A 13,043-nucleotide genomic window follows, 5' to 3' on the forward strand; every position below is an offset into this window, starting at 1 on the left:
CTAACGAAGCTTTAAAGCAAATTATAAACAGAATGAGCTGTTTCCAAGTAAGTTCACTGATACCGAAAAATAACTTAAGCACATTACAGGAACACAAAGTACTTAGTGACTTCAATGTCCAGTGCAAACAATGAGTATGGCCTCCAGTGAAAAGAAAAGCCACCAAAACAGAAGCAGAAATAACAGAAAATAACTGTAGACAAGGACACTGAAAATTTTTTACTTCAAATAGCCTAGACACAGAAAACCTTAAAGAATGAAGGACGATGGAAGGTCTGACATAGAAACACAGGTTGTCTCAGTATCTGCTACAACTGTGGAGAGGAGCTGAACAAACACGAGACTAAGATGTGTAAAGGTGTCTGTGTAGAAAGGGCAATGTTGTGACAGTGCAGTGGGTATCTGAGACTAGGACTCAGTCAGGTTTCAAATACAGTGTTTGAATTATAATTGCAAACTTTCAAACAGATGTAAGATAACATACAGAGTTTCAGTAAACTCTAATACTGGATGTCAACCTTCTGTGTAACCAAGGTGAAACTACTGAAATCAAGAAACTAACATTTAGTGTTACTAATGCTAATTAACCTTCAGATGCCAATCTTTGCCAAACTCCAGGATGCAGTGTGGGATCCTACACTGCACTCAGTTGCCATGTCCTCCTAATCTCTGACCCTGTGATAGCTGCTTTCATATTACTTAACCTGAATTACCTGACATCTGCTCTTGACCAGATTGGGATCAGATGCCTTTTTTCACACATTATAAATACTTTACAAAATAAAAATGATTTAAATAAACACATGTCTAGATTCTAGTTCCAATCACATGTCTAGATTCTAGTTCCAAAGAGGTTCTATTTGGGGTGATGTCCCAGCCTAAATATAGTCTTTTTGTTTTGGAAATTATTTATTTTTATTCCAAATATTGCCCCCCTTCCCAGTCCTCCCTCTCAGAGTTCTTCACCTCATTCTCCCCCCCCCAATTACCTTTGAGAGGGTACTCCCCCATCCTCCCACTCCATTCACACACTCACTTACCCACCCCTCCCACCTATTCCCCTAGCATCCCTTTCCCTGGGGTATCAAGTCTCTACAGAGGTCTGGGTTAGTTGATACTGTTGGTCTTCCTGTGGGGTTGCCATCCCCTTCAGCTCTTTCAATCCTTCCCCTAACTCTTCAATTGGGGTCCCCAACCTCAGTCCAATGTTGGCTGTAAGTATCTGCATCTGTCTCAGTCAGCCTCTCAGAGAACAGCCATGCTAGGCACCTGTCTGCAAGCATAACATGACATCAGTAACAGTGTCAGGGTGTGGTGCCTGTCCATGGGGTCAATCCCCAGGTAGGTCAATTGCTGGATGGCCTTTCCTTCATTCTCTGTTCCATTTTTGTCCCTGCATTTCCTTTAAACAGGAACAATTCTGGGTCAAAGATTTTGAAGCTGGGTGGGTGGCCATGTCTATCTACTGGAGATGGACTGTTCAATGAGATAGCTCGGTGTTCTTTTCTGTGCATAGTACCACAAGAGACTGGATATGCTACTGTGAAGTGTTAGCTATGAAATAACTTTCTGGGGAGATTCCTTGAGACGATGCAAATATGTAATCATACTCAGGCTAGCTACTTAGTACTCTCTGATACTTCACACTCTAGTACCCTTTAGCTATTTATTTCTATGAATGTTTATATGCATGTATGTACACCACCTATAGCTGTGAGATACCTCCCATGTAGGTGCTAGAACACCTAGGTCCTTTGAAAGAATCTCAAGTGGTTTTAACCACTATGCCATCTTTTCAGATCTCCAGTTATATTTTAATTATACGCTTTTATTTTTAAATTATTTACCTTTTTATTTTATGTGCATTGCTGTTCTGCCTGTGTGTATGTCTATGTGAGAATGTCAGATCTGAAAGTCACAGATAGTTGTGAACTGCCATGTAGATGCTAGGATTTGAACCCAGGTCCTCTGGAAGAGCAGAGTCAATGCCCTTAACCACTGTGCCATCTCTCCGGCTCTCATACATGCTTTTGTTTCTAACTGACAGTAATTGTACATACCTATGAATACAGTGCCACAACCAACACATATGTATATAATGTGTAACAATCAAGTCAGAGAAATTAGCACATCTGGCAACTAAACATAATTTCTTTGGGGAATGTTCAAAATTCTCTCTACTAGCTGTGCTGAAATACCCACTTGCCACTCAAACTTATCCCACTGTGTTATAAATTATTAAAAACTATTCTTCCTACCCTACAACTCTGTACCCATTAACAATCCTCCCGTACATCTTCCTGAGGCTCTTCGATAAAAGCTTTCTGAGTATCCATATATAATTGAGAGCATGCAGTACTTGTCTCTGCTTGAACCCAGCTATTACTGTTGTATTGCCAGTGCTGATTCAATCTCCATCATTCTTCCTAAATTCATTAATTAGAATTATACTATAAGGAAAAATAATCGTTTCTTCCTATGTATCTACACAATAGTGTTTATTTGTATCAGTAGTGACTCATGAATGTTTATTTTATTGTTCAAGTTTTAGTCTATTATGATCATTAATTTTGAGGCTGTCTCACAATGTCGATGTCTCTTATTCACATGTGTATATATATATGTCTGTTTTATACATACATGCATATATATATATCCACATCTATTATTTTGGAGTATTTCCTTACTTTTAAATTTCATATAAGATATTCTAGCCTCATCATATATTTTGCTTATGCCAGCCCTGAATCAGCCATTGCTGAAAAAGATCCCAGGCTTTCTGTTTTTCTATTGGAGGTATACTAATATTGCAAACACTAACCATATTTGACTATTGAGTTAAAATTAAAAAAAAAAATCAGTCACATAGGCTATATTTCAAGTCTTTAACAGCCACACATGGGTAGTAGGTACTAAACTGTGAGAGAATATGTAAATGTTTTTATCATATAAGTATCTATTGGTCAACTTTGATATTATACACATTTGTGTATAATCCTGTGTATCTTTAAACAAAATGTCTTTCAGAAATCTGCCTCCAATGTAGAGCAAGAAACAGGGCACCGGCAGAACAAACCTGCAAAGCTAATGTCCACGTGTTCTCCACCAACCAAAAAACAACTAATACTATCACTCTACACACACACACCCATAGCATAAATGGTGAGAAAGGAACTAGTTTTACTTTGTGTGTGTATATATAGAGAGAAAAATCAAAACATTCTGAGAAGGAAAATGCAGAGTATTTGTCACCCTATATGAATGGGGAAGGTGTCGGGTGTGTTTAAGCAGAATGACAAAAGGAATGTTGATTCAGAAAGAAAGAAAGGAACATGCACAGAGAAAAATGGGTAAATAATATTGTGCTTTCCTTTTCTTCTGGATTAAGTTAGATGCCTGAAGCAAAGAATTCTAACACTGACATGCTTTTAAATATTTAATACAAAATATATTTAAAGTGGGAGCAAGGGAAACAGAGGAGGTAGCATGTCTGTAACTGGGGAACCCCTGACAATAGGAGGTTATACTTTATGTACACAGTCTCATAATAAAACAACCACTTAACAGGACCTATGTAATAAGATACACTATAGATAGAAAAAGACTAAAGGTATCTTATGTTCAGGTAATTCAGAAAACAGAAGACAGCACACAGAAACAAGACAGAGTCAAGCCTATCAATAATTACATTAAAAATAAATGGTAAAACCTCACAGAACAGAACACAGCAGCCTGTGACTCCAACTTCAGGAGATACAACACCTCTGGCCTCTGTAAGGACTTATACATGTATGGCATACACTCACACAAACACACAATGCACATAAATAGAAACTAGATATAAAAAAAACTAAACCAAGAATCAAAAAGAAAAGCCTAAACAAGTATGTAAATAAAACAAACTAATCCAACTAAGAGTGCTTTAAATGACTATAATAATCAAACTCAAGCAGGGAAGGGAGAAGCAGAAGTGCCTCATCCAAAAAGTTCCACTATAGGCTCTCAGTCTGGGGGTAAAGTCTGTGCATAAGTTTTCAACTGTCTTTTTCTTGTTTTGTCAAAACAGGTCTCTCTGTGTAGCTCTGACTGTCCTAGAACTCTCTATATGACCCTTGTTGCCTCAAAGTCTGAGACACCTCCTCTGCTTCCAGAGTACTGGGATTAAAGGCATATATCACAATGCCTGGCTTCAGATTATTTTTAATAGGCCCACTGAATTTGAAAATCAGTAAGACATAAACTAAGCAGATAAGAAAACTTTATTACATCTATTAAAAGTTACTAATATTATAAAACTTTTAGGAAAAAAATGCCTTAATAAGCATACTGTTTTGGAATTCATACACACACAGCAAAAATCACTTAGTCTATTATTTATGCATCCAGACAGCTGACAAAAGCAAAAAAAAAAAATTGAACACCTCAGATCATATAGTGTTAGTACACACAACACAGAAAGAAAGAAAATGCTTCAAGCAATTGGCATTTTCATCATTAGTGTGAATTATAGTGTGGAGCAGCAATAGAAAAGCAACTTCTTGAATTCCTTGCCCTAAGGTATATATGTGGGTATGAACCTCATAACCTCAGGGGACATTCAGTTATCAGCTGAGGCAAAGACACGGAAGGTTCCAGAATGAGAAATGCTTGGTAGCTTACAGAGGGAAGAAGTAGAAGACTAGGCTAGAACATGAATTTCCCAGCACAGTCAGGCTACTAAAAACTTCACAGAAGAAAAAGCGCTGGCAATCTTAGGGTCTCTTAGTTTGAATGTCATGTTGAGTGACTCTCTCACCCGGACCCCTGGGTCCCTAAATCTCTGTGTAGTCACTGAATGCTCTGAGAAGACACCCTCAGGAAACACTTCCAAATTTCTATGGCTAAGAAGCCAGAGGTTCTTTCCTATGACCCTGCTATACCTTAATGATTATACATATTTGCCGTTTAACCCAGTCAATAAAACTTACTTGAATAATTACAGACTCACCATAACCTGAGTGAATTAAATGAAAAAATAAACTGGATTATCAGGTTGGTAAAAAAATGATGTATGAGAGTCTTATTTTCAAGTTTCTAAAATGTTTAAAACAAGAAATCAGTCAAGAACATAAAATAGAGAATTATTTCTAGGTGGTTTTGGCAAAAATAAAAGAATAAAAATGATATGCTTACTGTACAACAAGCTGCTGGCACACAGTTCCATTTTCTGTTATCAATTCATTCAGTTTTAATTCAAGGTGGACTTTTCCCTAAGACAAAAAGAAAAAATGTCAAACTCAGTCTATTTTATTTTGCTAACAAAATATTAGAATGTATTTCTACCCAAATGGCACATACTTAACTATTTACTAGCCACTATCATGTGTCTCTGCATACATTTTAGTTGTTAAATGGTTAATAATCAACAATGTACATATCAAAGATCTGAAAGAATAGTCTAATACTTATATGAAATATGACATGCAGAAACTTAGAAACTTCATACCATGCTTAATAAATGTTTATGTACCACAATGACCACAGTAGTTCCTTAAAGATGGCGTTTATATTTTTGAAAAAATAAAAAGAAATTCATTTGTAAAGCTATAAGTTAAAGACTGTAAGAATCAGTTTTTATAACATATTTCTGTTAGCTACTGAAGACTGATTTATGTCTGCTATATTTTAGGAAGCACTATGGGGATAGGGACATACAGATGTGTTAGACATCGTCACTGCTGGCCAGGGACATGATAAGATCGACAACATATGGCCAAAAGCATTGATGGAAGGACTGGAATAAAACAGAGTTCTCTCTGATACACAGCTGTTAGGAGATGAGTTTAAAACACAACTTAGTAAGTTTGAGGGAATTCAAGCCATCAGCTTTCTCAAGAACGAGCTTAGGAACAATGTAATCCAGAGCTTTGCATAAGCAATTCTAAACTGGTTAACAATTAGTGCCCCATTACCTCCACATAGCTTACAAGACAAACTCCACAGTGCTAAGTGGAGATGTGGGGTGCGATGTTCAGGGCCTGCTGTACTAAGTGATCTTATCAGGGGTAAGGATATTTATGCACTAGCTACAGCTTCTCTTCTGAGCCCTTTCAGACATTCATTCAAAGGATATAATCTAGGTAAGCTTTACTACTTTATGTGGACTTGTCTTATGAGATCGAGTCTCAGGACCATCAGCTGCGAAGTTCAGGTTAGATGAGCTACACCACGAGCAATGAGTTATGAGTCTCAATACAAAGGTCTGTATAAGAGAGTTATACTTGAATACAACAAAAGGCATCAATGAAAAAACTGCTAGCAGTTATGTAGAGTTGGAACTCAACTGAAAATTAGTCCAGAAAAAAAAATATAGGTATAAATACTGATAAAATCATACATATTTTGCAAACCAGGTCTTTCATGATCCCTGCATTTAGCATTCACAGCCTCTGCTTTTTGATACTGACCTTGAAGTTCCATACCATGCAGTCATTCCTAATATTACTCAACCAGAACTTTAAGTCATGTTCTCTGTGAGGCCAGTATGTGTGTGTTACTTAGCAAGAAAGGCAGTTTACATAACTGGGCAAACATCTACATGTTAAAACAGTTTCACTATTTTTAAAAGAATTTTAAATTTATTTTATGTAAGTACATTGTTGCTGTCTTCAGACACACCAGAAGAGGACATTAGATCCCTTTGCAGATGGTTGTGAGCCACCATGTGGTTGCTGGGAATTGAACTCAGGACCTCGGGAAGAACAGTCAGTGCTCTTAACCGCTGAGCCATCTCTCCAGCCCGCAGTCTCACTATTTTAACACATACATTTTATAGTACTCCCAAATGTCTCTCTGCAATGTCTCAACAGTTAAGAGCACTGGCTGCTCTTCCAGAGGTCCTGAGTTCAATTCCCAGCAACCACATGGTGGCTCACAACCATCTATAATGGGATCTGATGCCCTCTTCTGGTGTGTCTGAAGACAGCTACAGTGTACTCAACATATATGAAATAAGTAAATCTTAAAAAAAAATAATGTAATATATATATTTAAAGAGATTCTACCAAGAATTATTCTTACTGACTCAAAACTGATCTAGTATGTTGATTGTTCCAACTAAATTGTCAAGGGAACATTCCTTTGGTATTAAATAATAACATAACTGTACATTGACCTGGTCAAGAAAAGACTGAAGACAGAACAAGCAGACATATATTGTTAGGAAGAAACACTAGAATTAAAAGACATTTTAGTCCAAATTAAGGAAAGTATAATTTATAAATAATAAAACTATGTAACTGTTAACTGAAAAATTATTAATTGTGTGTGTGTGTGGCCATGAGCACACTATGGTGCTATGTGAAGGTCAGTCAATTACGTCCCCTCTTCTCACCTTTACATGGGTTTTATTAAAACTCAAGCTGCAGATGTGAGTTACCCACTAAAGCATCTTGCCAGCCTTCATTGTCTACTTTCATAAAAAGATGAAAATTGGCTTAAAAAAAGAATAGTTATAAAAATGGTGTATGTTAACTTGGTGTGCAATTACTATACCAATATTCACCCAAATACTGTATGTTCACCTTTGGTTGATAGGACACTAACTTAGACTTTGAAATTTTCTAATGTTTTCTAACTTTCTACTACTGGGTTGCCTTTAGTAAAGAAAACGTGTATAAATTTTAAATCACACAGAGCCACTTTTTAGTGTTGAGAAGGCAAATCATCACTGAATGCAGTGGTACACATCTGTAAAGCTGGAAGCAGGACGCTGAGGCAAGTTCATCTCAAACTTGAGATCAACCTGGCTAATCATTAGCTCCAGAAAATTTTTAAAAAGGCAAACCTGTGATCATTTTAGAGAAACTAGTTTTCCTTGATTATTTTCACACAAAATCATGTATATTTTTCATCACCGTACATATCTGTGCTATAGAAAAACAACCCTCCCTCGGAAAAGAGTCATGAGCACAGCAGAATCTGGTATTGCCAGCCTTCCCTCTGCCCAGGGATAGTGGGCATTTGACACAGGTTTGATCGATGAGATAGGAATAAAGTTGCTATTTTGTAATTTTACTCTTAGAAATATACCATTCAGAGTAGTCTATCAAAAATTATTAAACAGTTGACAAGAATAAAACACTCCATGTGCGGGTGCGTGTGCATATGTGTGTGTGTGTGTGTGTGTGTGTGTGTGAGAGAGAGAGAGAGAGAGAGAGAGAGAGAGAGAGAGAGAGAGAGAGAGGTGTGACAAGAACAGAAGACTGTAAGTGGGGTGGGAGTTTAAAATAGTTATCTTAATATTTTTAACATAGTTCAGGACAGCTTCAAACTCAAAATATGTACTACCATTTTTTTTGTTTATTTTGTCTTGTTTTTCACAAAAAAAATAAAGTGAAGAATCTAACAAAATAACTGGGAACTAAGAAATGAGTTAAGAAAAACTTTAGAGCTAAGTCAGAAAGTAACTGAAATGAGACATAGTTATCACATCAGCCGCGATGAAGAATAATACACAGCAGAGAAGGCTCATCAGTAGAAAATACTCACAATGAAGCACAGAGGGTAGAGCCTACAAAGCACGTGACACATGCCAACAGTCTGGTGCTATACCGGTGTGACTGAAATCCCAGGACAGAAAGTTGGAGGACGGAGAATCAAGAGATAATTGCTTTAAATTTTGTAAAACCTAAGAAAGACATTATGCCATAGATTCAAAAATTCCTAAAAACACATCAGTTGGATAAATAAGAAGACAACATACCAAGGCCCTAGTGAGATAGCCGGAAAGATAAAAAGGAGCCTCAGAGTAGCTGCTATCTCCTGGTATCAAAAAATGCACAGGAAACAGAGGTTTGTAAAAAATGGGCAAAATACAATGCATAAGGATAAAATCCTCTCACATCTAGATAGTCTTTAAATAATGAAGTATTTAAATATTAAGAATTTCCTCATAAAATGGCTGAGTATGTTTCAGGGCTGGTGAGACTGCTCTGAGGTTAAGAGAACCGGCTGCTCCTGAAGAGGACCCCAGTCTTACTCCCAGCACCACAAAGCAAATCATAAATGTCTGTAACTGCAGCTCTGGGCCACCTGATACTTCTGGATTCCAAGAGTACCAAATATGCACACGGTGCATATACACACGTGGAGACACTCATAAAAACACATAAATCTTAAAAACAAATAAAAAAAGAACTCTATGTTTCAATTGGTTTAAAAAAACTTATGAGGAACCAACAACAACAACACCTTATGGCTCCTGCCAGATTTTTACTGGTTGTTTTTGAGATGAAGTCTGCTATACCGCCTAAGCTGTTCCTGAAGTCAGCGTAGACAATCTTACTGCCTCAGCTTCTGGAGCAGCTGGATTACAGGCATGCATCAATCACCACAGCAGCCGACACAGCTTTATTTATAGGAATTGCCTCTAAATAATTACACAACTGCCTGTCAGATGAAAGATACAGTTTCACTTTACAACATCTCTTATATTAATGGCAATGTTTTACAAAAGGCGTTTTTTTCTCCTTAAATAATAATTTAATGAGATAAAGAGTGGAGCACAGTAGCCCACACATGTCATTAATTCCAGCACTCAGGAGGCAGAAGAAAGCAGTTATGAGCTTGAGGCCAGCCTGGTCTGCACAATGAGTTCCAGGCAAATCAAGACTACATAGTGAGACCTTGTTTCAAAAAAGTAAAAATTAAATGGTTGTTCAAAACAGTAAAACAAAGGTTATCAACAATAAGCATGTACCAATCAATAACATAATATGATCCAGATGGTCAAGCTTATCCTGTTACTAAGTAATTTCATCAAAGAACATAACTAACATTACATCTGGCATAACAACTGGGTTCGCTGCCTGTACAAGTTATGTGAGACACCACCCATAATTAACAGTTTTATGCAAATACATCCTTTATCCTGGTACCTAGGAAATAAAGAATGTAATGATGCTTAAAACCTGTGAGTTCCAGCATCTTACAGCTGAGAGGAAGGCTGTATTATCATTATTTATATGGAAGAAAATAAAGAAAAAGGACACCTATCATAACCAGGAACCCAAGGAAGAGAATGCTTCAAAACCAAACAAATCAGTCAGTCAGAATCAAGACCTTAAACAGTGAAGGAAAGACTGGAAATACCCATCTGCCTAGGGCACAGACTCCTAAGAAGTGAAAGCCAGTCATGTTTTTCCTCAGTCTCACTGTGGAGCCCGGATACCATGGCACATTAGAAACATTAGAATGGTTTCAGAAGAAAAAGGTTCAACCCAGAGGAAAAATAGCAAAAAAAAAAAAAAAAAAAAAAAAACCAAAAACAAACCCAGAATCAAGAAAAACATCTGTATTTTATTAAAAAGGCGGAATGGGGGCTGAAGAAATGGCTCAGCAGTTAACAGCAAGCACTGCTCTTTCAGAAGACTCAGGTTTGACTCCCAGAACCCACACAGTGAACACACAACCACGTACAACTGCTGCCCTCAAGATCTGATGCCCGTTTTTTACTTTTGTGGGATTTGCATACATGTGCTGCCCATAATGCACTCAGGTACAGACACATATACATAAAATAAATATTCTTAAAAATTCTGTCAAGGAGTTGAAGACATGGCCCAGCAATTAAGATCATTGACTGCTTTTTTTGTTTTGTTTTATTTTTAATGATTTAATAACTTCAATAACTAACCTTAGTATTTTCCAGTAGACTATAGTGATTTGTTATTTGATAAGTTTTATATACTACTGCTAAAAATCTACAGATCATATACATGTTATATAAATAATCACAACATCATACAGATCCACTGTACATCCCAGATATTTGAAGCTGATGTATTTCAGGATTTAGAATCTGACTTTAGAAAGGTAATCTGAATATAATGTAAAGATAAACAAGATTGATACACAGTATCATTGACTGCTTTTGTAGAGATCCTGGGTTCAATTTTCAGCACCCCCAAGGCATTTCACAACTGAAACCCCAGTTGTAGGGGTCCATCCCTGGCTTCCATAGGCACTAGGCATACATATGGTCCACACATACATGCAAGCAAAACATAAAGTATTTTTATTACAATTCTGTCCAAAAATGTAGAAAATGCACTCATTAAATACTGCTACCATGAGCTTCTGAAAAGGAAATAATCAATAACTCCAATAAGAAAGTGATAAGGGGCTGGAGAGATATCTCACCCGTCAAAGGCTAGGCTCACAACCAAAAATATAAGAAAGTGATAAAGTAAAAGGTCAAGATAACATGTCAACTGACTTGGTATAAAATTTGAGTTACTCATAGGAGCTTCCATCTGAGGAGTAAACTACATTATGCATGTCACTTCCGTGTCTTTACAGACAGATGGTCCTTTATACTGAAATCCTCATTTCATAAGTGATCTTCCAGCAACAAATCAGTAATGATGAGTTACAAATACTAATTAGTGGTAATGACAGATAATTAAACTGCTTCCTCTCTGAGATAAAGATACTAATAATTTCATCTACTCAATTCCCTAAGCAAACAGGCCTAACACAAACTCCAGAATGTACTGCCCTGCAATGTTTCCTCCAACCACATTAGACTTTGGTGGACAGTGACCCAAATTTAGCCAACTTCTCTCTGTAAATTATGAGTCAGATCTTTGAGGATGAGGAAACTAGATGGACACAGAGACTTAAAGATGAATGTAGCATTTTAAAAGAGTCACTGAGAGAGTAAATTCACAGAAAGAAACAAAGGAAGAGATATGTACTCTCATTAGGCAAACAAAAAGAATGGGTGAAATCTTTAAGAATCATTAAGTGAAGAGATAGCGCCATTATTAAAGTGTCTGCCACTTTACACCAAAACACAAGGATGAGTTTAACTCCCACTGGCTACCCAGGAAAATGGTGTATAAAAAGATGGGTATCTAACACATTTGCTCTTATCAAGACACTTCTCTTTACAACAAACTAAGAACATTAAAGAAAACCACAACAAACAAAATGCAGAGCTGTGGAGCCCAGTCCCAACAGATTCATCAACAATGAAGCTCCTGCACTTAAGGCTCAGGGATCATTGTGAAAGGGGTGAGGGGTGGAAAGATTGTGAGAGCCAGAGGATTAGAGAGGCTGCTATGAAATTACATCTCCTAGTAATGTCAGAAGGTACACCCATGAAGTTTCACACAAACTGCCTAAATATAAGCAGAACAAGAATGACTACAGACATGCCATTGTGGGTTGGGGTGAGGGAGCCCAGGAGGCCCCAACCCTGGCAGGGTAAATACTTATCCAGAAAGATATACCAATTGTATATCTGATACCAAACAGTCACATACACACCACACACACACACACACGCCTAAAATATTTAATGAAAAAAGAAGTCAGAAATTTGAAAAAGATGAATAAGGGATGTATGGGAAGGTTTGGAAAGAAGAAAGGGGGAAATAATATAACTATATTATAATCTCAAAAGAAAAAAAAGAATTGTTAACAAAGATGTTTGTAGTAGTGCACTTGTAATCCCAATTAGGGAGGCAAAGACAGGTAGATCCCTGGGACTTACTGACCAGCAAGCCTAGTAATAGTGATCTCTAGGTCCCACCAAGAGACCTTGTCTGAAAAACCAAGATGAAGTATTTTGAAGAATGACACCCAAGGTTATTCTCTGGTCTCTAAATGCACAAGCTCACACAAAGGTAGGCACCTGTACACATATACACCTATCACACACAACTCTCCCCCCAACACACTCCCAGAACCTTTTTTCTCTTTTGTTGGGAATTGGTTCTGATGCTTTGTCTTATTTTGGCTCCCCAAAGCAGCTGTTACAGATTTGAGGGTCCCTGCCCCCAGCTGGCTTTGATTGATAATAAAGAACAGCCATACAGCCAATGGCTGGACAGGGAGATGGAGGTAGGACTGTTAGACTGTGTGGGCAAGGGACCAAGGGAGAGGCAGGGAATTGCGATGATGGGGAAGCAGAAAGATGAAACTTAAAGGCACTCTGGCATGTTGAGAATCTGGGAAAGTGACCCTGGGGGCCACTTCGCCCATTGGATCTGGGGTAG

The 13,043-nt window shown here is 37.5% G+C and overlaps 1 protein-coding gene across 1 annotated transcript in view; it reads right to left on the bottom strand.

Moving 5' to 3' along the window:
• Positions 1 to 13,043, bottom strand: part of RASA2 (RAS p21 protein activator 2) — a gene marked incomplete at its 5' end in the record, with an annotated part of 81,587 nt that overhangs the window by 38,676 nt on the left and 29,868 nt on the right. Inside the window, one exon of the mRNA XM_080934631.1 lies at positions 5,173 to 5,249. Coding sequence (XP_080790757.1) covers positions 5,173 to 5,249 — 77 coding nt within the window. The remainder of the gene's footprint in view (positions 1 to 5,172; positions 5,250 to 13,043) is intronic.

The sequence above is a fragment of the Micromys minutus genome (genome assembly GCF_963924665.1).
Source record: "Micromys minutus genome assembly, chromosome: 21".
In the NCBI taxonomy this organism is placed as follows: Eukaryota; Metazoa; Chordata; class Mammalia; order Rodentia; family Muridae; genus Micromys; species Micromys minutus.